Here is a 27,194-nt window from a genome sequence, read left to right as displayed (position 1 = left end):
CGTTTCTGATTCCCACCCACTAGCTAGGACTCCCTCATCACACAATGCTACTAGTGTTGGGAGGGTCTAGGCTAGCATGTGCTTCTTTTGAGTCAAGTGAAGTCAGCCTGTTGCAACTTTTCAAGCTGCTGCTCGAATGCAACATTATTGGACAGCTAAACATGCTATCTGGCAGCTCTGTTACATTTGCCAACAGAAGCCCGCACTAGCTAGCATCTCGTTTAGTGATGGGGGAGAGGGAGGGCCATCCAATCAATTGTTCTCTATGGGATTCCCACTGGTGCTGATGCAATGTCATTGGACAGCTGAACATGCTTGAAGGAGACTGCTGTCAGTTCTGTTTTGGCTAGCATATTGTATCCAATGACAGCAACTGTGCTTCGTGGGATTCCCAGGATAATGGTAAAGGTGCACATATTTGTCACTGTACAGCAAAAACACACACAGTGTACACACACATACCCAGAGCGATGGGCAGCCAACTCCAACGCCTAGGGGGGTAGAGAGGGCAAAGGGCCTTGCTCAAGGGCCCAACAGTGGAACCCACAATCCTGTTATCTATAAACTGGCGCTCTAACTGCTGAGCCACCACTTCCCCCAAGCGAATATTCCCCATGGATAGTTGTGGCATCACCAGAGATCAGACTGGTACACTTAACACTTACTCTGCTGTGTTGTGCAGCACTTTCCTCGAGACATAGAAAGTTGACTAGGAGCTTCTTATAGTCCAGGCTTGTTACTTTATTTAGTGAAAGATTGTACAGCTGCAAACTTTAGCCGTGGCTGTAGCCATCTGTAAAAGTGCTGACGATTCAGAGATCCAGCTTAATCAAATCAAATCAAATTTATATGTACAATGTTTTTTATGACTGCTCACTGAGCAGCCTGGCCCCATTTTAATGGACTGACTGATAGGTGGCTAAAAAATGCATTTGCCTCAGAAAGCATTTTCACTTTGCATTTTAACCCCTTAAACAGCCTATGGACTGCTGGCGGGCTGAAAGTATTATCACAAACTTACTAAAGTATTGCCCCATCAGTTTGCACAGAAGTCCCTGTAGTTACTGGATAATACACCATAGTGTTCATTTCAACAAAACTGCTCAGAAACCTAAATCTAAATACATGAAGTCGTAAAACAAATACAACGACAAATCAAATTTAGAAATACGTTGCCATTTCATATATAATTTATAGACTAATTTTTTATATGTATTGTGATACTAATAAGCTTAATAGGGCAGGCACTTGTGAAGTGAACAAACCACAGAGGCATCAGAGGGAAGAGTAAATGGCCTATGTGTGTGTTTGTGTTTATTGGGATCTATTAATAATTCATAATTCTCTCCTAACAGTATGTTAGTAAATGACTGGTGTTTCATTGCCGGCTTGATGTCTGGGAGGAGATGATGAAATAGTGGGATTTAACTATGAGACTTGCTTCGTATTTTTACAGGATCTTGGAAGTCATCTTTACTCCTCCTGAACTGAACTGGAATGAAAAAGGAGCGATGTTTGGTACGTATTACTGATTTTTTTTTGCCTTTGTCACAGTTTAAGTAGGTGAGAGTCATGGTGATGCAGCCATTTTTGTAAATTTGAGAACAATAGTAAGATCAGGTAGTGAAAAGGTTTTACCATTTAGTGTTGTCCAAATCTCCAATTTTGACCATTTTTACTTTTTGACATAGTTTGAATCTTTCTGTCCTTTACATTGTGTCACAATTTCATGATAAATGAACCAATAGAAATGCTCAAAAATGGCCTGGAATACAGACTTCTGCTGTAAAGTTGCTATTTTGGAGATAATGGGTTTTTACTTTGACACCAACAATAAATTCTGATATGTATATTTTATTAATGTGTTCACAGAAATTCCCAATTTACAGAATAATGTCCATCCAGTGGAAGCGGACAAATTGCATCTATGGAAGGTGGGAGTGGACGCCCTGCAGTTATGTATTGAAAAGGTGAGACATTTTTTTTTATCATTTCTTTGACTTTGGATTTCAATAGAATATAAATCTGTTGTATTAAATGGTCATTATTGCAATTAAACACCACCTAACCTGCTCATTACCTGATCTTGATATACAATATTTCACCCCCCGTCTGGCATTTTTGATTGTTTCTTTTCATCTTTAAAGTCACAAACACATTTATTATTATTATTATTATTATTATTATTATTATTATTATTATTACTGTTATTATTTTGGATTTTTCTTAAATTTCCTTGAAATATAAGCTAGTGGCTCTAAACACTGAGACAAACTGCTGTGAATTAAGCTGATTCATCCCTGTATCGAGTGTATGTGTGTATCATGTCGGCACTACAGATATCAACACAATCATTTTTCATGTGTAATCATGTTAAGATGTGAATCAAATGCATTCAGTACCGGCTGCAGACTTCCTCCATTTGGATAATTCACTTCTTTAATCGAACACATGAGCTAATGGATCTCTTGCTGGTCAGATTTCAGCATCCAGCATCAGCCTCTTAACAGTGCTGGCCTCTGCTTGCTGAGCTCGTCTCATCTGAATGACATCACTAGAGCTGTGGCAGGGAGCTCCACTCCCACTGCAGTGCTCTGCACTCTGTTTTGTTCCAGCCTCCCCTGTCCCAGCTTCACCTTGTCTCTTTACCCCCCTCTCTCACTCTCGCTCTCTCTCGGTTTGTGAGTATGGGGGAGACAGCAGTGGAGCCGGTTTTGGTGCACACTCTAGCTGTGAGTGTGGCTAAAACCTCCAGATACCTTTCTCTGTCTCCTTCCTTCCAGCGCTGCTCCCTGTCCTCCTGGATTAAGGAGAACATCAAGAAGAAGGAGTGCTGCTTCTATGTGGAAGATGGCAGGTATGTAGCTACCAGTAGGTGCTTGACTGTGTTTGTCCAGGTCTAGTGTCCTGTCTAAAAGAGAGAGTGCTCTTTCAGTTGACCTTGCATTTTCTGTTGAGTAATGCTAGAGTATAGCAGAAACAGGTTATGTACTTAACATGTATCTTAAAAAGGTCTTTGAAAGGTTCTATTTAAAAATAGTTCTTAGATTGGATTCATGGGTTTAACCACTTAGGACAGCAAGCAGTATTACACAGCAATTACTCAGTAACTACAGGGACTGTAGAAACTAGAAACTGGTGGGGCTATGCTTTGGTAATAGAAGTGGGGTCCACTTTCGACCCACCGGCAGTCCAAAGGCCGTTTAAGGGGTAAGCTAACACAATGTAATATGAATATTCAACTTTAGATGGAAGTATTTTAATCTTCTAAAAGGTTCTTCACACTTGAATATCAAATTAGCATCATTTTAAAGCTTCTTTAGAGAAGTAAATGTGGTTCTCCTATGGTATCACTCCAAGGAACCCCATTTGGAACCCTATAACCCCTATAAACCTTAAGGAACCTTTATATCTACAAGCTACAAGTGAAGGCTTGTATCAGAACTATAGGTAAATAAATTCTTCAGACCTTCAAATGGTTCTTCACTCTCTATTACAAACATGGTTCTTTATGGAACCTGAAAGTGGTTCTTCCAGTATTAGTATTGCTTAAATGACCATATACAGAATGTACAGTGTAATATATGCTATACCCCAGTGCTGACGATGTGTTGACCTGAATGTACTGGATTTGAGCAGTAACAGTGTTCTTTAAAAGGTTCTTTAGGGAAGTAAATTAGGTTCTTCTATGGTATCACCCCAAAGAATCCTATTTGGGTCCTTTATTTTAACAATTTAAAGGTAAAGAACCTTCATATACCTTCATAGGTTTGTATCAGAACTAGATAAAGATTCTTTGGACCTTTTAAAGGTTTATCACTCTCAAGTCACCTTTATGGAACCAAACGTGGTTCTTCTATATCATAGCTTAAATCATATACACCATGAAACCCTTAAATACAGTATTGACAATGTATTAAATGGTAAATACCAGAGTTGCAGATGTGTTGACCTGAATGTACAAGAGTTGGACATTCACAGTGTTCTACCTGTGCCTGCTTGTATTCACTACATTGCTAGTTCTGAACCACTGACTCTGTCACCATGTTCATTTTCTCTCCATTCAGTCCAGCTCTTTTGACCATTCTGTTGGTAGTCAGCCAGTGTGTGTGCTGTGTGGTATTGTTGAGCAGTAACCCATGTGTGAATGTGGATTACTCCAAACAGAGAGGGGATTTGCATGTGTGGCTACTCAAAGGTCCACCACACTGATGAGGCCATCAAGCCGGAGGAATTCATGGGGGAGCGGTGGGACCAAAACAGGCATATTAGAGAAGCCCCCACTGATGCATTTGGCGACATATGCTTTGGGGGAATTGGGCAAAAAACAGGCAAGGTAAACAGCCGTTTGTGATGCTTCTGTGCACCTTTTGTGACTACACACTGAAACATATTCTCCCGAAACTGTCATTACAACCTGAGTACACTGCACTCTAGAAATACAGATACAACCTTCTCTCCAATGCCTGTACACACCTGGTTGAATAAACTTAATCATATAAAAACCTCACTTTTTCAGTGCTTGTGCACATGCCTTTGGGTATTAAGAGGTCCTACCAACCTACAAACTGTTAAATAAGGCAAACATGTCAGTGGTTGTGGGCTGCCTAGATCGGAAAAGACAGCATTTAACACAGTGTTCAGATTTTCCCTGGCTTCCAACATACCCAACATATCCACAAACCACCTCATACATGGTAAACATACTAGTACATGATATCATCTCAGAAAGTCAATGTTGGCGGCCAAAAGTATGAATTATGAGTTTTAAAAAGAGAATAATGGTATTTACAAATAACCAAAACTGAAAGGGCAGTTTTGCATAGAAATACAAATGCAAAGGAAGAGGAAGATATATATAGAGCAAGAAAGATGTGACCTCAAGGTGTAAATGTTAGCTAGCTAGTGTAAGCAGGGACAAGCGAGTAGAAAGTAAATATATGTATATGGATTATATACAAATATTATTTAAAAAATAAATAAATAAAAAATAAAAAATAATATATATATATATATATATATATATATATATATATATATATATATATATATATATATATATATATACATTTGAGAATTCTCCCAAAACAATACGTAAAAATATAATGTTTAAATGCTTCTCAACATATTTTTTCATAAATAATATTTTTTCTCAATATACCATCATTATACCATCCTAATTACAATGTGTTCCATGATCTAACTTTATTTGCTTAATGTCTGTTCTCATTTGAATCATTCAGCTGTATTGTTAAGTAAGGTGTGTCTGAGGAGCCCTGCTTGGTTGAAAGCCAATATCCTGATTGTAGCAATTTCATATTCATTAGGGTTGAGATCTTCACTATTATTATGAAATGTGGAAAATGGTTAAAAAAAAAAAAAGGGAAATGACTGTAGATCACTGTAGTTTTGCGCGTGTAACTGTGTGTGTGTGTGTGTGTGTGTGTGTGTGTGTATGCAGTATATCCGTGTATCTTCAGAAACATCCGCTGAGGTCTTGTACCAGCTGATGACAGAACGCTGGAAACTCCACCCTCCAAACCTTTTAATCTCAGTGACAGGCGGAGCCAAAAACTTCTACATAAAGACTCACTTGAAGGACAAGTTCCGCAGAGGGCTGATTAAAGTGGCCCAGAGCACAGGTACTGGGGCTCTGCCAGTATTCTGCTCTTCAGCAAGAGTGTGCTATAATGATAATACTAATTAACTCTATATTTACAGCACTGTGGCCTGTAGAATGTCAATTAATGTGATTATACTGCATGTTTGTAATCATTCTATCCAACTGTTCCTCTTGAAGATCTAAAAGCTTCAAACCCTGATCAGAGCAATTCATTTACACCTGTGACAGGTGCCTGGATCCTGACAGGTGGCACACACACAGGTGTGATGAAGCATGTCGGGATGGCAGTGCGAGACTACACCCTCAGCAGCAGCTCTGTGGAGGGGCAGATTGTGACCATCGGTATAGCTACGTGGGGGGTCATCCACAACCGGCAGACTCTGGTCCATCCTGAGGTGACCTGTTACAAAGTAGATATACTGTGCTGTTAATGGGAGGCATGCATTTATTTTGCCAACTGTTTACTTATTAGGAACCTAGGCACTCGTAATTGACACAAAGACCCAGTTTACACCTGGTCACTTCATGCGTCTTGAGTGTAAGGATTACATCTGGATAAGGCCAAGCCACATAAAAAGTGTAATATGCAATATGCATTTAAACAAGATTCAAATTCGATCACTTAAACCACTTCAGGTGGTGGTCTGAGACGCATTTGAGCCACATTATAGCAGTGGAAACGCATCCATCTCTACAAGACACATTCAATGACCTAAAGTCCTTCCACTGGAAATTCTTCCCCATGCAGGCAATCATCCAACATCCTCTTGTCGCTGAATGCAAACAAATCCTCACAGCGATGCTCCAAAATCGAATAGAAAGCCTTTCCCCCTGGACAGTAGAGACAGTTACTCCAACAAAAGCAGCAAAAGGATAAGCTCTTCTTTAATACACTTAATTTCAGAAGAAACATTGAATGAGCAGGCGTCCCAATACTTTTGTCCATATAGTGTATGCACTGTTTTCTTTGATATGCTGTAATCTGGTGGTCAGTCAGTCCAGTTTATTTATATAATGCTTTTTACAGCCTGATGTTGTGAAGTAGATTAAAAGAAATCCAGTGACATGTCTTGCTTTTTTAGGGTCGCTTTCCTGCTCATTACTACCTGGATGAGCAGGGTCAGGGACGACTCTCCTGTCTAGACGTTAACCACTCTCACTTCCTGTTGGTGGATGATGGAACAAACGGTCATTATGGGGCTGAGATTGAGCTTCGTGGGCGGTTGGAGAAACTGATTTCAGATCAGCCTCTGGGAAAGAGAGGTGAGTGTGCAGTGGTGTTTCAGCCAGAAGCCTGGCTCCTGCCTCCACCACTAGTGGTTTAAACAAAGCAATAGAATACAGGGAGTGTAATAGCGAATAACATCACGGCTGTGATTTGGCCGTAGGCACGAGCCATAGATTAGTGCTGTAAATCATCAAAGTATCAAGTTCAGCCAGAGACGTTATAAATGAGGAGGCCGGCGACTGGTTGAAATATGAATGGGAGTTCTCATAATGCTCAATATGGCGTTTGTTTACGGTCCCTAAAGCTTGCTTATTATGAGTGGAGGAGGGGAAAGTCTTCCTTTATGTGGAGAGCTGCACAAGCGCAAGTACCAGAATGAGCCGAAAACACACAACTTTTTGGGTTTTGAGTATTTTGGCCTCTCCTCATTCGTAGAGATGGAAGCCTGGCCCTGTGTGATTAGAAATTACTGCTTGGCTCCATTGCAGTGATGTCCTTTAGATGACCAGACTTGCCTTTTAAATGTTGTAAACACGTCTGTGGAGTGATACATTTTCTCAACCAATCAGATAGTGAGGTTGGAAGTAATTGTTGTATAATACTGATTATAGCTGTGTTCCAGAGCCCAGGCTGCAGCTGAGGTAAGTCTTTCGTATGCAGCCCACATTTTGAGCAATTTGGTAGGACGCAACTGATGTATCCTTCCTGGCCCTTGATTACCCACAGTTCTCTGCGCACATGGGGTAAAAAAAACAAACCAAACAAAAAAAACAAAGCAGAATTTGTTATAAAAATCTTAGTTTTTATAATTCATTTCTGTGAAGAAATGAAACAGCATGCAAGTTGTCGGACTGCTGGGGCAAGAGTTGGGACCGTTATGGTGATGTTCCCACCATTCCCAGTCTCATTAAAATATTCCTATTCCAAGAAGGACAGTCCTACAGAGGACAGACCTACATAAGGTAGACTCGCTCTACCTTGGCTGCAGCCTAGGCTTCTAATGCAGCTTATATGTGACCCACTGATTATGTGACCTACTGATTGTGTTATCAGAGAGTGGAGTGAAGATTCCCGTCGTGTGTGTGGTGCTGGATGGCGGACCCGGAACTCTAAACGTGAGATTCTACTCTGGTACCCTTGCATCTTTCTACTTCTTTGTATATCTTTGAAATTTGAATCACATTCACGTTGGCACATTTCCCTTCCCACAGACTATCTACAACTCCATGATGAACAGCACTCCCTGTGTGATTCTGGAAGGTTCTGGCCGCTTAGCTGATGTCATCGCCCATGTGGCGGGCCTACCCGTGTCTAAGGTCACTCTGGCTCTGATCCAACGACTAATGAAGAGATTTTTTGGAGAGGAGTTTGAGTCCTTCTCTGAGATCAAGATCATTGAGTGGACCAAGAAGGTTAGACTGACAAGGTTCTTGGTCCACAGTGCAATCACAAATTCAAGCTCCTGCACTTTTTCACACAAATCAGTTCTACAGTTTCTACCCCCTGCAATGTCTTAGTGGTTTATTTGGTTTGGGCAGACATCCATCCACAGTCCAACACCTCTCAAAAAAAGCACCTCTGCTGGCTGGTTGCAGTATGATGTGTAGCTCCACCCATCCCCATATGTTTCAATGACTAAACAGCCCAGTTTACATCTTATTTTCCTCCTCTAAACTGTCTGTCTTTCTTTCCCTGTGCTAATATATAACTTTTTTAAAACCTAATTTTACCATATTGTGAGATGGTGGGGTTACGCTTAGGAATGAAGTGATTGACAGCCTTGGCTGAAAGACACTGTCTGCAATCCTGGCGTCACTCCCTTTCTGTTCATTACATGAAGTAGCTGAGTTGTAGGCAATTTTACATAAGCCTAACTTTTACTGTTAACTAACTTTTACTGATACCTGTGATCTGATTAACTGGGACCCCAGGGGGAGAATCTGCTTTGCTTCTGCACTGTAAGCTCAGTGAAGGCAGTCTGAGACATGCTTGATTTGGAGAAGGGGACAGGTCTACCAAATGAGTAGACTGCACAGACTCTGGTTTCAAATTTGACAACATGGTAGACAATTTTGGCTTCATATTGTAGAACCACAACGTCCATGTTCTCGACAGTCATCTATTAGACCTGATAACCACAAAAGTCACTGGGTGATTCAAAATCTGGATCATTGTAGTGCAAACGTGAGAAAAGCTAACTGAGAAAATGTACAGTAGCTCCATGTGGAAGATCATGCATTCAGATAACTTTTCATTGTTCACAGATTCAAGACATCATACGGATGCCCCAGCTACTGACAGTGTTCCGCATTGATGAGGACAAAAACAGTGACCTTGATGTAGCCATTCTTCAAGCTTTCCTAAAAGGTGAAAAATGCCCTCCTCTTAGTTATGCTATATGATTTGTCATATGCTAGAAATTGCACTGGGAATTGAAGTCTTTATATGTTCGATTTGTGCTGTATTCAGGTGCTTATTGGATGGTTGTACATTCCATATAGTTAACTGGTAAATACTGCATCACCTCATCAGGGGCTTATTGAAAGAAAGATATACCTAGCACTCTGAATAAGAAAGCATTGAGGTCTGTAGAATGTATCCTGCTTTTTCTTTGCTATATAAAAAGCACACCGATCCCTGTTAGAAAAGGTGAACCGTTGCATTAAGCATCATATTTGGTAAACCAGTCTATGATTGAGAATCCCAAGTTTTCTGCTTTTAAATACTTAAATAATACTTTTTTTTGCCATGTACTGGGTTGTGGAGCAGTGGAACTATGTTCCCCAGAACTAGTCACCCAATCATTGCTCTTGCTCTTGTGACTGAATCAAACATATCCTTACAGCAATGTTCCTGCATCTAATGAAAATCATTCACAAAAAGTAGAGGCTACTGGTGTAATGGTGTGATGGACTGCGGAAAATCAGGGATCTGTACGGATTGCGTCGGGCCTTCCTCAGAGAAGCTGCACACGAATCTTCAAACCAAACAACACAAAGAATGTTGGAATTATGGGTATTCCAAGTCCAATTAGTGTACATCATTAGTATTCTATATATTACGGTGCATTGTGGGACTGATACAGTGCTCTGAAAATTCAGCACTGTATTTTCGAACGTCACTACAAAATGGCAAAACCCCAAAGTAGTGCATTGTATAGTGAGCAGGGCACAGTTTTGGACACAGCTCATAAATAAATGTCACTAATACAAATGAAAGCAGGAAAGCTCTGAAAGCTAAACTTACTCTCTCGCATTTGTCCCAAGTTTTTCTTTCTTGCTTTTTTGAGAAATGATCCGATCTGTGATTCAAAACCTGTGATCGAATCTCAACTGTGAGTTTTGTGATTTGTTACACCACCATTATAAGTGCATTATAAGTGAAATAAGGACAAAGTCTGTATTAATGGGCTTGGTTTTGGAAGCATTAAACAGATAAGTATACAAACCTCTGGATACATGATGTACATGATGCATTAACTTCATTGAGTATACAGTGTTTATAATAATGCACGGGCCTATACCTAAAGTCATTGACTTGTTGAATGATACCCTTTTAAGATTCAAAAGGCAACTCTAGATCACCTTAAACGTAGCATGGAATAATGCAGGATTTGTTTGAGATGCCGGTGTACATTTTGATGGTAACTGACTGAAAGCTGAATAGCAGAACTGACCTGTTTCTCCCTCTGTAGCTTCCCGGAGCAGTTTTAGTGTGGGCAAGCAGAACAGGGAGAGACAGCTGGAGCTGGCTGTGGCCTGGAACCGTGTGGACATTGCAGAGAGTGAGATATTCACTGAAGAAAGTCAGTGGAAGGTCTGTTGATCAAGCAAATAATATTGCTTTCAGTCTATCATGTTAGGCTCACTTGCATGTGAAACATGTATTATGGCACCAAGAACCATAAATTTGCTCTCGGTTTGGTCCAAAATCGTAGACACCTTCTCAGCCAATATTTTGCTGCTTAGGGTTTAAATAGGGAGTTAATCTTGTTCTGCTGCAGTAACAGGCTCTACCCTTTTAGAAAGACTTTACACAAGATGTTCGAACATTACTTTCATGAGTTGAGCCCAGCGTTCAGCCCAGTTGCAATCAGTTACCCTGCTGATACACTCTCAATTGTTGCTGTTCTTCTTCAGTCCAGTGATCTGCACCAGGCCATGTTCTCCGCACTGGTGGGCCATAAACCAGAGTTTGTTCGTCTTCTTCTGGAGAACGGCGTGTGTATCCGGCAGTTCCTCCAAGATGAAGACACACTCCATGAGCTGTATACACACCTGCCCAGCTGCCTCTTCTTGCGCAAGCTGGCCAAGCGTGCTCCAGGAGGCTCCAAAATCGCACTGAGCCATGTGGCAGTTGAAGTGCGTCATCTGCTAGGCAGTTTCACTCGGCCGCTCTACCTTCCAGCACCAGCCCGACACAGACTAGAGATATCCAATTACGACATCAGTGTCACAGTAAGACTTCATCAACTCAAGAGTTCATGTGATACTGTTAGTCATGGTGAGGAATGCAAATTCTGTGTGCCATAATGGCAGTAAGGCAGTGGTCTTCAACCCATCTCATGAAGAGCTACCTTCCTGCTGGTTTCTACTTCAACCCAAATCTAACAAACCCCATTTAGCCAATCAGGGACTTCTGAAGGCAGTAAATAATTGGATGAGCATGATAAATGTAGGTTCCAAGACTGAGCTGCAAGAAAGGAGCTCTCCAGGGGCAGGCTTGTAGACCACTGCAATAGGGTCTAAGGAAGGGTCAAGCTGGTTGACCAGCCCAAAATGAAATACAACATACACTGTGCTGGTCAAGAGCTTGTTAACCAGCTAACTTTCCAGCACATGGTATGTTTATTCGCCCATTTGACCAACAAAGACCAGCTTAGCCCATCCAAAACCAATTACCAGCATAAGCAGGTCCTGAGCTGAGCAGGGTAGCCACTAGGTTGCTAGCTACTTTTTCTGTGGTCTAGTACAGACTTATTGGCAGCAGCACCCAACAGTTTCTCAGACCAGATTTAAGTTGTCATTTTGATATGAACTGTCATCCTGTCAGCTGCCATCCAAAGGACATGGACTGGAGCTTCCATGCTTTGGGGAGGAGAAGGCTCCAGACACTGTGTGGGACCCAGGCAGAGACCTCTTCCTCTGGAGTGTGCTGCAGAACAAAAGAGAGCTGGCAGAAATTGCTTGGGAAGAGGTAATGCAAGTGGGGTTCAACGGATGGTGAGAAAGAGCCCCAGAAAAGATGTGTCTGATGCATCATTCAGCCAAGGCATTATTTGGAATCACACACTATGGTATGTTTAGATGCTAGGCTAACATTGCTAACAATCACTATATATATATATATATATATATATGTAGCTCCAGAAAACATTAACAGACTACCTTACATTATAAGTTTTATATTTTTAGGCAATGTGTTTAGGCAAATTAACATTTGCATTCTATTTCATAAACCATGGACAACATTTCCCCTAAATTCCAAATAAATATATTTATATTTAGACCATTTATTTGCAAAAAATGACAACTGCTCAAAAACAACTGCTCAAATAATGCAAAGAAATTAGTATAATAATTTTAATTCTCTCAGGCTCTCCACTAGTCTTTCACATTTATGCCATTCTTAGTGGTCTCTTATTTTTTTTCCAGAGCTGTATATATATATATATATATATATATATATATATATGTTATGATTTTTGGCATGATTTAAAGAAGTGAGATTGGTGACAGTCCAGTGGTTGTTAGCCCAGCATCTCCCATTCCAAAGAAGCACATGCCACATGTCTTGGCTAATCAGCTAAGTCTGGGGTAGATGATAAATGATTCTTTTACCTTTCGGTGGTTACGATCTGGTAAAATCCTCTCTGCATGTCTGTTTTGTGTGTGTTTATCTGCAGTGCAGTGATTGTATTGCTGCTGCTCTGGCTGCCAGTAAGATCCTGAAGAAACTGGCTCGGGAGGGAGGGGATAATGGGGAGGAAGCAGAGTCTATGAGAGAACTCGCCAGCCACTATGAGAAACGAGCCATCGGTACAGTGCAGCATTCATTCAATGCTTCAGTATCTCCTGATGTCGTCTTCAAACTTTCACTTAGCGTCAGTAGGGTTGTGCATTAGGATACACATACCACCATCCTGCAGTCTGACATTATATTGTTACCATTGTTTTTGCTTTATTCAATAATAACTTCAACAGTATTGATTACATCATTCTGAACAGGCACTTTAGATGTTTTATTCAGTGTTCAAGTTTTTTCAGAACATGAAATTAAATTATGCATAATAATTGTCTATTTGCTGTGATTTGCTGCCAAAGGCTTTTTACACATTCAAATGGTTCTTTGAGTGATGCATAGAAGAACCGTGTTTTCCTTAAAGAACCATGTTTGTAATAGAGATGTGTGAGTGTGAAGATCCTTAAAAACTCCGGTCTACTCATTTTTTATCATTCTCTTCTATTATTGATGGCCTTGTGATGAATCTACTCTGAACTGGCAGAGAAAGAATTATATTGTTATTTTCTGAGGAGAGATTTTCCAAACTGCTTTTTTTTTATTTGGGGATTGGGTAATTGACATTCACATTTGGGTTAAAAAATGTGGTAAAATTAGAAATAAATCATTAAAAATGTTCTGAATGCAGATCATTTTTAAAATGTAAAATATCTTTGATAATTAGTATCTTTGAATCTTTGAATTTTAGCCTAGCAAACTAGTTATTCTTAAGCAAATAGCAAAGCAAGTAAGTCGCTCTGGATAAGAGCATCTGCTAAATGCCTTAAATGTAAATGTAAAAAAAAAAAAAAAAAAAAAAATATATATATATATATATATATATTATTTTTTTTTTTTTTTTTTTTTTTTTTATATACAACTTTTGAATGGAAGGATTCATTTTAGACCAAATGAGGCCCAGAAATACTGGTAGTGTTGGTGAAAATAAACAATTAAACATTCTTAAAAATCACCTGAGATGCTGCAGGTGCTCGTCGTTGAAGCACCCTTGTAGAATAAAGCTGAGAACACACCTTCCTATCTTCCCATCTTCTGAATAAGCCGATATTAAGTTTAATACTGGATTAAAACATTTTCACTGACGAGCAGCTGACAAAACTTAAGAGAACTTGATGAAACCCTCTTTGCCTTTGCAGGTGTGTTCAGCGAGTGTCACAGCTGTGACGAACAGAGAGCTCAGAAGCTGCTGACCAGGGTCTCTTCGTCCTGGGGTGGGGCTACCTGTCTGCGCCTCGCCCTCGAGGCTGATGATAAGAGCTTTATAGCTCACTCAGGAGTCCAGGTGAGTACACCTGACCTACTTTCAGTTATCTCAGTTCAAGAATAAGCAAAATCGAGCCCATGTGGTTCAGATGTCCTGATTTCATACATGATCTGTTGGGAAACTCTACAGTAAAAGTTCATAACTGTTTTTTATGTGACTGGATTATTATTCATTTATTCATCTTAAGGCTGATTATTACATTTTTCTACAGTTAAGAGGATAAAACAGCATATTAGGACTGGTCATATTGACTCTTTCAGGCCCTGCTGACTCAGATCTGGTGTGGGGAGGTGGCAGTGGATAACCCACAGTGGAAGCTTCCGCTCTGCATGTTTTTTTTCCCACTTATCTACACTGGGTTTTTGGCCTTCAGGTAACCAGACACCAATTTACTGCAAATTACTACAACCTCTAGAAGGTCTACCACAGGGTGGCGCTGTTTCATCTAAAACTGAAACAGCTATTTAGCACCAACAGGGTTCCACTATTATAATAGTATAAGTCAAAGAACTCTTTTTTCAGTGCTATGTAAGTATAACACTGCTGAGACTGAGAGATAAACCACCACCTTTGGTTACATTTCTGAGGAATGTGTCATAACTAGCATTTAGAAAATGACTGAGAATATTATGGTAGATAATAATGATGCTTAATGTGTGTGTTTGTGCCTTTTATTAGGCGTGACGAAGCCATGCGAAGGGAGGCAGAGCGGACAGAAGAAGAGAAGCTGGTGATGGATTCTATCACTGGGTTCTGTAGTGATGACCTAAACAAATCTCACAATCGGTACTGACATTTTTACACAAATGAAGCTAATGAGGATAGAGATAAGATAAGGATCATATTTAAAGTGAGGCATATACACCGATCAGCCAGAACATTCGCACCACTGACAATGTGGCTCAGCCGGGCTATTGATAACAGTGTTGTGGGTTCGATTCCCGGGCTCGGCAAGCTGCCGCTGTTGGACCCTTGAGCAAGGCCCTTTACCTTCTCTGCTCCCCGGGTGCTAGATTTGGCTGCCCACCGCTCTGGGTGGGTGTGTGTACTCACTGCCCCTAGTTCACTAGTGTGTGTGTGTGTGTGTGTGTGTGTGTGTGTGTGTGTGTGTGTGTGTGTGTGTGTGTGTTCACTTCCACAGATGGATTAAATGCAGAGGACACATTTCACTGTACATAGTACAGATGACAAATACATGCACCTTTACCTTAAAGTTAAATTTGATCATCTTCATCTATAGTGGCATCTGTTAAGGGTGGATATATTAGACAGCAAGTGAACAGTTGGTTCTTGAAGGTGATGAAGGTGTTAAAAGCTGGAATGATGGGTAAGAGTAAGAATCTGAGACACCTTGACAAGAGTCAGATTGTGATGGCTAGACAACTGGGTCAGAGCATCTCCAAAACATCAGGCAACCGGAAACCGAACTCTTGTGCGTTTTATTCTGACATGGTATGCAGTGGTCAGTACCTACCAAAAGTGCTCCAAGCAAGGACAGCCGGTGAGAAGGTGACAGGGTCATGGGCATCTATGGCGCATTGATGCGATGCATCTAGGACCACTTCACAACCTACAGAACCTAAAGGAGCTGCTGCTAATGTATTGGTGCCAGATCCCACAGGACACATGCAGAGGCCCTGTAGAATCCATGCCTCGAATAGTCGGATCTGTTGTGCTGGCACAAGAAGAACCTACTCAGTATTAGGCAGGTGGTGCTTATGTTATGTCTGATCGGTGTATGTATTTTTTACAGTATGTGTAAGACGTTTAAGACCACATCATTATTTAAATGATCCATTCTATTGTCACATTTGACTGTGCATAGGGGTTTCAGTCATAAGTGCACAGTGTGTTTGTATGGGGAGGAGGTGTGATGGTACAGATGAGGTCCACAGTCCACAAGCTATTGTTCATTCAGCAGCCGAATTGCTTGAGAATAGAAGCCGTCTCTGAACCGACTGGTTTTGGTCTTCAAACTTCTGCACCTCCTTCTTTACAGGCCTAAATTGATGGTATAGGATATCTCATACAGTTAGCGTTAGTGAGCCACTGCATGAAGAATAACACAGTCTATCCATTGTTCCTCCAGTGACCAACCGCCAAAGTCTGATCTGCGCCCTCTGAACTGCTGGACAAGGCTATTGGGTCTGTTCACGTGCCCTCAGGTGAAGTTCTACTGGAACATCGCGTCCTACTTCGGTTTCCTGTGGCTGTTTGCTGTCGTACTGATGATGGACTTCCAGCCCACACCCTCCTGGAGAGAGCTCCTCCTCTATGTGTGGCTCACCTCTCTGGTGTGTGAGGAGGTCAGACAGGTGAGCTTCATGTGGAAGCAAACAGATCTCGGATTGCAGTTATGAGGAAGCATGAAGCACAGTTAAGCAATGTCAGTAATTTTTCATAAGTAAGGGTTTCACCATAGGGATTGTCTACCAAGCATAAGAGTAAAATATGAATCATTAATAATTTATATATAGATAATATTTATGGAAGGCATTACACATACATCTCTTTCTGCTTAGCTCTTCCATGATTCAGATGGATTTGGCCTTCAGAAGAAAGCGAAGCTGTACATTAAAGACCTGTGGAACATTCTGGATGTGCTGTCGATAGTGCTCTTCATCACCGGCCTGGCTTGCAGGTCTGCTCACAGTTCTTGCTGAGTCACCAGAAGCTCCTCATAGGGCCTGAATATCCATTATTCACTTAAAGCCATGGCATAATCAATTCTATATTTTTTATATTGTCATATTGGCAGGGCTTTTAGTTAAGCATAGCATTTTGCTCACAAGACACTTTGCTTCTGTTCCAGGCTTCAAGCTAATGGAACAGTTTTCTATGTGGGTAAAGTCATTCTCTGCATTGACTTCATCATATTCTGCCTGCGCCTGATGGCCATCTTTACCATCAGCAGAACCTTAGGTCCTAAGATCATCATTGTCAGGAGAATGGTGAGAATGACACTCCTATTCTACAATCGGTGTGGGGTACATATAATTAATGCATTTACAGAACCTTAAGACAACCTTTAGGAGAACCTCCTTATTATCACATGAATTAATTAATGTCTTAGGCTGAATTTCCAAACCAAACATTCATATTCTAAGTCTGAGTCTGCATTCACAAAGGAAATTGAGCAACTGTTGTTCTGCTGCAGCTGCTGAAGGGCTTAGAGTGGCTCTACAGACTAAGACACTGACACTGAGAGTTCGAATCCCAGGTCATGCTGCTTTGCCATCAGCAGCCCGAGCCAGAGGGAGCACAATTGGCCATGCTCTCTCTGGGTGAATAGATGGTGCTCTCTCCCCTCTTCAGTCTCATTGTGATGCTGGCCAGCACAGGCCTCTGTTGGCTGATGTATCAGAGCTGGGATCCGGCACTTTCCCACAAACATGTTGGCTACCTAGTATGGACCTGAAGTGTTAGGGAAATGTGGTCTCTGTAGCCAGCGGAGTACAACAGCGGATGGTCTTCCTGAGGCAGCTCAACAGACTCAACCTACCACCGTCCCTGATGATCAAATTCTACACAGCGATCATCAAGTCCATAATTATTGAAGGCATCACATGTACATCTCTTTCTGCTTAGCATGATTGGTTTAAGCCTTTAGAAGAAAGCGAAGTTGAATGTTAGAGACCAGCGGAACATTCTGTGGTTGGTGTGGCGCAACAGATAACACCACTACCTGCCAGTGAGCTACCTCACCATGTGGGGGACTGGGGTTCGATTCCCGGTCTGGGTGGCTATACTGCGCTACACCAATAAGAGTCCTTGGGCAAGACTCCTAACACTACGTTGGCCCACCTCTGTAATACAGGTAACCTTGTAAGTCGCTCTGGATAAGAGCGTCAGCTAAATGCCGTAAATGTAAAAATGAACATTCTGCATGTGCATTCTGTAATGCTCTCTTCATCTCCAACCTGCTCACAGGTTTTAATGACTCAACAGCAGCCCCCTGTAGGGGCTGACTGTCTATTATCCACTTATCCACGTCCTCACATCATCTATAATTGTCTGGTTTGGGTCGTCCACTGCCCAAGAATGAGCCAAACCCAGAAAATTAGGACAGTAGAGAGTGTACTCTGCCAATGCTCCAGGGCATGTTTAACAGCAGGGTAACGAAGCATGCTGGCGAGATCATAGCTGACCCCTCTCACCCTGGACCTCTCGAGTTCCATCCACTTCCCTCAGGCAGAAGACCAAAGTACAAAAGCCAACACAACTAGACATGCTGACATTTTCCCCAGAGCTGTGGCCTTTATTAACCACAGTGGACACCTCATACTTAAAATAGAACTTTATAACCCCTCACTGTGGTCCAGAACTCAGAAAAGTTCATATCACTTTGTAATATAGTGTAAATAAAAGATGTACTGATTTCCTCAGAACCTAAACATGTAAAACATGTTTTACTTAGCAAGACAACCGACTGATTTACACTAGTAGATCTTATTGTTTCTTTTATCTCTCTTTTTTTGTAGATGATGGATCTGTTCTTCTTCATGTTCCTGCTCAGTATCTGGGTGGTGGCCTATGGAGTGGCCAAACAAGGGATCCTCATTCAGAATGAGGAGCGTTTCAACTGGATAGTTCGTGGAGCTGTGTATGAGCCCTATCTCGTCATATTCGGGAGCTTACCAGCTAGTATAGACAGTGAGTACAATGTAATAAAGTAAAAAGTATAAAGCTAGAGAGTATAAATACCAAGTTGAGCTTTTTCCGCAGGTTTGTAGCTCCTCTGTATACTGTGTAATAAATTGCGTAATGGATAAATAGATGGATAAATATGGATAAATAGACCAATAGAAGTGTTGTAGATTACTTGGAATAATCTTTTATTTTTAATTTTTATTTACATTAACTTCCATTCTAAGTTAAGATTCTAACTTAAGTTTTAAGTTTTACAACAACCCTTTTTTTGACGACATGGAGCTGCAGGTTTTACAGGTCGGGGGGCAATAATAAAATTATTGCTGACATGAAAAAGTAAGAAAAGCAGGCTTGCAACACTACCAATGGACTGCTGACAAAACTGTTGTTCTAAAACTTTTGGCCTGTAGTGTTTATATGACAAAGGAACATTTAGGATTTGAAGGACTGAAGGATCAAGAAGGGTTAGACTCATTCAATTAAAGATTAATTGTTAATACCAATAATACCAATGTTTATTTATTATAGTTATAGACATGGAATACTGTTTGTTGATCCAGTTGATCACTCATTCAGACTAATCCCTTAGTTTGTGCTAACTGCCCAGCAATTTAGCTTAGATGGACAGTCGGTATACTTCTGACAGGGGGTATAATAGTAACCAATTCATAACTTTGAAATAATAGTAGTGTGATGTAATAAATTCTTCTCAGTAGATGTTTGTATTGGGAATTTCAATGATTCCTCTTTGATGCCGCCTCTTTTTTTGTGCTGTCCAGACACTCAGTTTAGCATGGACAGTTGCAGTGTGAATGCCACAGATCCTCTGAAGCCCAAGTGTCCAGTACTTAATGAGGACAACATTCCAGTCTTCCCAGAATGGCTGACCATCATCATGCTGTGTGTTTACCTGCTGTTTGCCAACATACTGCTCCTCAACCTCCTCATAGCCATCTTCAAGTGAGTACCTCAGGTTCCTGTTTTCCCAGAGATTTCCAAACTCCTGATTACATTAAGAACTCCTTCTGTGTGTAAACAGACTGTTCTGACCTTTTGCTCGATAGCTACACGTTCACAGAGGTGCAGGATAATACAGACATCATCTGGAAGTTTCAGCGCTATGAGCTGATCAAGGAATACCACAGCCGTCCCGCGCTGCCTCCACCCTTCATACTACTAAGCCATCTCTACCTCCTAATCACACACGTGTTCCTGCAACGTTCCTCTCAGAAACACAGGCAATTCAGTGAGCACCTTCCATCGCCTTCCTTTTCTGCTGGTATAAGATAATTAAATGCCAAAAGTATTGGGACACCTGCTCATTCATATTTTTTTCCAAAAGCAATGGTACTAAAAAGAGTTTATCCTGTTTTTGTTTAAGTAACTGTCTCTACTGTCTAGATTTTGGAGGAGCATTGCTGTGAGAATTTTATTGCATTCAGTGACAAGAACATAAGTGAGGTCAGGATGTTGGATGATCACAAACCTATCTCATCCCCAACTCTCCAGCTCACCCCAAACTTTTTGGATGGAGCACCAAAGAGTTTCAAAAGAGTTCCACTGCTCCACAGCTCAGTGCTGGGGGGCTTTATACCCCTATAGCTCATGCCTGGCATTAGGCACGGTGCCAATGCATTCATGTTTATCTGCTCCAGAGAGTCCTATCCGATTGGCAGTACTTCTGGATAGGGACTTAACATGCTGTGTATTCGTGTCAGCATTGGGTGCAACTTAAATTACTGAATGCATTCAGTAGAAAGGGTGTCCACAAACATTTGGACATATAGTGTAAATGTGACATATAGTGCAAATGGCCTGATTTATCATAAGCTAATGAGGAATGGAACTAAACTACCTTTCTGAGATGGGTTTAGGTGAGGCTTCGGTAGAGCTAAATGCCATTTCTTGTGTCCAGGGCAGGAGCTGTCTCAGTCGGAGGAAGAGGAGCTGTTATCATGGGAATCATTCATGAAGGACAATTATCTGGCATCTCTGAGACAGGACAAGAGTCAGAGTGTGGAGCATCGCATCCAGGATACAGCAGAGAAGTAAATCTCCTCTCACTTCTTGTGACCAATAAACACCAACACAATCTACACTTTTCATGTTATATAACTTTCCATAACATTATAGAGCAAAATTCATATGATGCATCACTTATGATGCTTCTTTACCGTAAATTGCTACCACTGATATCCTAAATCACCACTGACTATCATTCAAACATTGAAACAGTGGCTTTATAGCATGTCTTACTGAAAAATACTGCACCTGCACAAGTTACTGTATATATAAGATAAGATAAGATAAGATAAGATAATCCTTTATTAGTCCAGCAGTGGGGAAATTCTCAGTGTCACAGCAGAAAGGGATAGCAAGACACTATAAGAAGTAGAGTAGATAAATAATTAATTATAATAAATGCACTATATACACAATATAAATAAGAATTAAAAAAGCAATAACAATATTATTTACAGATTATTGCAAATGACTCTTAATTGCACATGTTGTGTGTGGGGGGGGTATTGCACATAGTATTTTTGCATTGAGGGACCTCTGTTCCCTGAACATGTGTGTGTAGTTAAGTGTTTGTGTATGTGGTCCGCTGGGAGCAGTGCTGGTTGTGCAGTCTGGCGGCAGCAGGAAGGAAGGACCTGCGATACCGCTCCTTCACACACTTGGGGTGAAGCAGCCTGTCACTAAAGGAGCTGCCCAGTGCTGCCAGAGTCTCATGCATGGGGTGGGAGCTGTTCTCCAGCATGGATGCCAGCTAGGCTGTCATCCTCCTGTCTCCCACCACCTGCACTGGGTCTAAGAAGCACCCCAGGACAGAGCCGGCCCTCTTTATGAGTTAGTTCAGTCTCTTCTTATCTGCCGTCGAGATGCTACTGCCCCAGCAGACCACTCTATAAAAGATGGCAGATGCCACCATATATGAAGAACAATTATTATTAAGTCTTGTTGGCTTTTTAGAGTCGGAACCATGTCAGAACTGCTGGAACGAGAACATGAAATGGGTTCGGCTGCCATGATGAAAAGGCTTGCCCGGCTGGAGGAACAGGTCTGTGATCATCTCAATATGAAGCTCAGTCTAGTTCAAGAATTGTCAACACAACATGTTGATCAACCCCAGCTTAGGACGCAGTTAGCCTTTTCTCCTGTCCTGAAACAGTGGTGTTACACTGATCATGTTAATGACTGCCTGAATCGTACGTGGAAGGGAAGGGAAGGCTTGTAATTGAAGAGAGCAATGAGTCTGCAGGTCTGGACCTGACAAACCCTGGTCTAGTGTAGGATAATGCAGACCTTGGAATTCTAAAGCATGTTTGTCTGATGTGGGATTATCATAGAGGACAAAAACGTAGTGTTGCCTCAACCCCTGAAGTTAACCAAAGTTTGAACTAATACTTAGTCTTATTCTTAGTCATCAGTAGTAGAGCAGTGAGAGTCTGATAAAGGGTTGTGTTGTTTTTTTGGTAGGTCTTTCAGTCCACTAGAGCGCTACAGTGGATCATGGACACCCTTAAATCTCAGAACTTCAAATCTAAACAGGAGGCTCCTTCAATGGGTAAACTGGATTGCTTCGCTTCTTCAGATAGACTTCAGTGTTTGAAATATGGCACACTTTTGTACTAACAATGGGTCCTATTCTCTAACTCAACTGAAAGGAACAGTAATAATGTCCCTGGGGCAAATTCACCCGACTATGTGTAACCATCAGAAACCTAAATATTTTTTTTCATTAACAGTGTCTTCAGTTCAGTGGTCCAGCGGGACAAGCCGCTGTCTCTATGACCAGAGGATTGATAGTTGGGGTACTCCCCACATCTCTCCAGTGCAATTCTGATGCTTCAGAGCGCTTTCCTCCGAGTGCATTGGTTGCCCGGTGATGTTGCATTGCCAGCAGCTCTGAAAAAGAGGCGATGGCTGGTGTCATGTATAGATTTACACCTGCACAGTGCATGTGCCGGGGGAGAATATGTATAGGTTGGGTAATTGGCGTTCCAAATTGGGGAGAAAATCATAAATATCATAATGTCTTTAGTTCAATTAATATTAATGTAATCAATATTTAGTGTCATTAAAATGTGTTTAAACTTTTTTCTGTACATTGGCAAAAAACTTTATAATTTTTTTATTTATATTGACATTTCTATTTTATTTAGACCTTTTAGACATTGTGTCTTGAATTTGATATTTTTCTGTGTACATATTGATTACATTAATTAAGCCCAGCAAAAAATTATGCTTTTATGTTTTACAATACAAAAATAATTCAAAATAGTCTTCTGTATTTTTCATTTGGAAATGAAACTGATCAATTCGCAACATAACAGGAGAAACTTCTTCTTAAAACCTACTTATGCAATTTTGACAAAAGATTATGACATTCACCAGGGTTTTCTGATTTGGTATTTGTTCAGTTCACAAGGTCAGTGGGATCCATCATTATAAGAGCAGAGCTTTGAACAATCAGAAATCCGATGCAGGTTTTTGTTGAGACTTTCTTACAAACACATTTAAGGCAGTTCTTAGGAAGTTATTGATGAATATGGCTCAATGTTTAGGAATCTCCACTACTTGCAGACTTGTTATTCAGTATTTCAGTAATTAATTAATTGTAAGATTATTTGGTAACATTTACTTGGTAACTACTATGAACTGTTGCATACATATCATATGTACATTATGTACATGTAATTGCAACATGGACCCAAATATGGGTAGTTTCACAAAAGTGGTTCTGGGATTAAGTCCCTGAGTCATTGGACCAGTGTTCACCTTTTTCCAAAGGCAGGTCTACTTAGACAGCTTTGTTTGAGTAGAGAGGAAGTAGAGAATCTTGTTTTCAGTGGAAACAGGTCAAACTTTTCCTTTTCAGCCTGTGTATCTAAGGGTGTAGAGAGCAAACCCGCAGAATCTAGTGGGCAGGATCCAGAGCAAGAGAAAACCCATCACTTCTACGCCCGGCAGCATCGCTACCCCGGCAGCACTGTTAAGCGCTTCCCTGTGCCTGAGGAGAAAGTGCCCTGGGAGGTATGTGATCTAGCCTGCTCCACAAACGACGTGTATGTGTTCACATGCTTTTTTGTAGTAATCAGAAAATCTCTTTTGCTTTAGGTGGAATTCACTCCTTACCTTCCTCCAATTTATAATCAACAAGAACCCAGAGAGTAAGTCCTCATAGGTCTTTTCCACTGTCCTGTCTGGATGTAACTGGCACTGTTATGTCAAATACAATTGGCTAAAGGATGTTACTTTTTGTTCCAAACAGTTTGGATGCTTCTGCCTTAGACAGCTACAGGTAAACAGCGAATTTTCAGTTCTTTACCAGCCTACTGTTTGTATAATATATACTATAATTATATCTTATACACAAGATTATCAAATTTTATCTAATACTTTTCAGGAACCCTGCGGGGCGAACAGGAATGAAAGGAAGAGGAGCTTTAAAAAGCCTTGGGCCCAATTATGTTGTAGACCCGATCATCACAAGGTAAAAAAAAAACCTGAAGCATTAAAATCCATTCGTTTTCATTCAGCTCATATCCACTACTGATGAATACACTATTAAATACAGAACCTCAGATCATCAGATTGAGATTTTTTGTTGATTCGTTGACAGAAACATTTCCTCAAACACTGATGAGACTGTGATAAGATTATGAGCACAATATGAGCAGATTAGCAATAAAGTCATGCCCTCAGATCATCTGATTAAAGGCAGAAATTCCACATTGGAGAAGAGGTGGTAAAGCACCTGGTACATTTTGATGGACGGTTAATGTGTTTGTTTGTTTATTTATCTGTCCATCCTGTCTTACTGTAGAACTGAAGGGGGTGTGTTGGAGTTTCTGGCTGTTTGGGACCCGACAGCAGAATGCTGGAACTTCCCTGGAGTAAGAACGCTCATTACGTTTATCGCCCTTTCTGCACATAAGCTGTGTACTGTTCTCTCACCTAAACACTAGCTGCTATACGTATACCTGCACTGAAGTGATGCTGTTTACAATACCAGACTGGTCTACCTCAGTGGAATGGATTCCCTTTTTTCACATTGCTGGACAGCATAATTATTCAATTTTACCATTGATATATTTACTCAGTCAGTATAGTATCTTAGTTTGTATAGTAACTTGGCTTGGACTTTAATCACCCAACCTTTATGCACACACTTGCACATTCACGTAGTAGTGTATTTTTGTATGTATTGTATTAACTGTTTTTGTATGTATTGTCTATGCACCCTGTCTCATGTTTTGTCTATTGTCCTTTTGTCCACTATTATATCATGTCTTACCTATTCTGCACCAGAGCCTTACAGTGTTTGGTTGTACTGTACAACCCTGTATTAGTATAATGACAATAACGTTGAAAGTTAAAAATCCTCTACAAACTTTTTGGAGCTGGATTTTTCCCCTTTTTATAGTTATACATATATAGTTATATATGTTTTATATATATATATATATATATATATATATATATATATATATATATATGTGTGTGTGTGTGTGTGTGTGTGTGTGTGTGTGTGTGTGTGTTACATGTTTACTAATATGCCTTGCATGCAGTTGCAAAAATAACAAATGAAAAGTCTATCACTAACTATAAAAAGTGTATAAATATAAAATATCTATAGTTATACTTTTATATAGTTATAGTTTTATATTTATGCACTTTTTATAGTCAGTGATACCGACTTTTCATTTGTTGTTTTTGCAACTGCGTGCAAGGCATATTAGTGAACATGTAACGCATGTATACTTATGATCATTTAAAAATGAAGGATTAAGGAACTTATAATTCAGATAAAAGGAAAGCATAATTTCAAATGAAAATATCTTACATTAATTAATTATCTGATAAATCAGCGATGTCACAACAAAACCTGGTATCTTCAAAATGGCAGCTTTCAATTCACATCAATACCAAATGCAGTGAAAAGGGGACAAGAAATGGTTTTGACAGTAAGACCATGCAGTACAGGGTTCCAGCTAAGAGTTACACCTCCATACTGCTAGGCACTGCTTTTTATTGGCTCCTGGAAAATCTTATGTGATCAGTTGATCATTGTAATTAAGACTGACTTGTTGAACTGTGCTGCTGTTCTGTGCAACAGATTTCACTCCTGATGCTGCATTTGTATCTAAAGATCCAGTTCTGATATATAAGCCACTGTTAAAAGCTTTGTTCCCCCGCTCTCTCAGGGTCCCGCTCTGCCTGGGGAGCCGTTACCTGAGAGGCTGAAAACTACACTAGGGGTGAAGCGTTACCAGAAAATCAAAGCCAAAATGGAATCTGCGGCTGGTGTTAAAGAGGTGAGTGAGGATGGCAACAACAAAAAACGCCCAGCTGTAGTTGCTGCCAACCAGAGGACCATTGAGCAAGTGTTGTCAAAGCTTCCAGCCAACTCTGAAAGGAACTTTTATTGCCAAGTAATTGCAACAGTATTCAGTGGAAATATGGTTACTCATGTTTGTCATAGGCTCTGAGTGGGTTTGTGCATGTGTTATTACTGGGACTCAGTTGGGCTTCCTAAATGGGGGCTGTCATTACACCTCACCTTAGTCTCACATGGGTCCGATCTAGGCCCCATGTCCAGTGTATGCCCATCATTGACTCTGATAGGCATCCATAGGTGGGGCCAACATGCAACCCATGGACAAAACCTTTGGGTTCCCAGTTGGGCTACCCACACAGGCCCCACATGGACATATTAGCTGAGATAGCACCCAAGTATGCACCCATGTGTATATATATATATATATAAGATAGCACCCATGTATATATATATGTTTTTGTAGACATTAGAAAATCAGCTTTTGTCCTGCTCTCTTCCAGGTCTTCAAGGGTTACGTAGACGACAGCCGGAACACTGACAATGCCTGGGTGGAAACCACTGTAATAACAGTTCACATTGACTGGCGGAGCATGCTGATGGGTGATGGCAGTGAGGTAGGAGAGCCCTCCTCCTGTTTCTTCCCTCATTTCTGCCCATACGCTCTCCTGTTTCATAGACACTTAACAGATTGGACTTGATTGGACGTTTTATATACTGTAATGATTTGGAGGTGTTTTTTACACTGCAATTGTATAAATGAGGTTGTTAAGACATGCTGTATGTCCAGGTCCACATACAGGCCATTGCAACACGCTCATCTAATAGCAAGCTCTCTCCACAGATGGGCAGCTGGCCTGAGGTGCTCCAGTGGCAGGACGTGAGCAGCAAAACACCCGTGTGTCCATACCAGCAAGAAGCTCTTCGTCTTGTCGCCCAGTTACATCACATCAACTTCTGAGTCTCAGGGAAAACACACACACACACACAGAGAAATGCATCAAGATCCACAATTTATACCTCAGCCTTTCACCTAGACAGAACTGCAGGAGATTCGCAACAG

At 40.8% G+C, this 27,194-nt stretch overlaps 1 protein-coding gene across 1 annotated transcript; it reads left to right on the top strand.

Annotated features, from left to right (window-relative positions):
- Positions 1-2,687: 2,687 nt before the first annotated feature.
- trpm2 (transient receptor potential cation channel, subfamily M, member 2) lies at positions 2,688-27,193 on the top strand. The gene is made up of 32 exons (XM_072685566.1): positions 2,688-2,857; positions 4,168-4,336; positions 5,462-5,642; positions 5,852-6,018; positions 6,706-6,886; positions 7,905-7,966; positions 8,063-8,263; positions 9,116-9,218; positions 10,546-10,667; positions 10,991-11,308; positions 11,904-12,047; positions 12,757-12,889; positions 14,009-14,154; positions 14,397-14,509; positions 14,815-14,922; positions 16,226-16,451; positions 16,659-16,777; positions 16,949-17,087; positions 18,618-18,789; positions 19,566-19,746; positions 19,851-20,032; positions 20,702-20,834; positions 21,763-21,850; positions 22,270-22,357; positions 23,672-23,826; positions 23,911-23,963; positions 24,065-24,094; positions 24,200-24,286; positions 24,620-24,689; positions 26,001-26,111; positions 26,635-26,748; positions 26,976-27,193. The coding sequence occupies exons 1-32, from the start codon at positions 2,688-2,690 to the stop codon at positions 27,090-27,092; spliced, it is 4,383 nt and encodes a 1,460-aa protein (XP_072541667.1). The 3' UTR covers positions 27,093-27,193.
- Position 27,194: the final 1 nt, after the last annotated feature.

The sequence above is a fragment of the Salminus brasiliensis genome, chromosome 8 (genome assembly GCF_030463535.1).
Source record: "Salminus brasiliensis chromosome 8, fSalBra1.hap2, whole genome shotgun sequence".
NCBI lineage: Eukaryota > Metazoa > Chordata > Actinopteri > Characiformes > Bryconidae > Salminus > Salminus brasiliensis.
The sequence above is the reverse complement of the archived record's forward strand: the minus strand, read 5'-3'. Positions and strand labels throughout refer to the sequence as shown.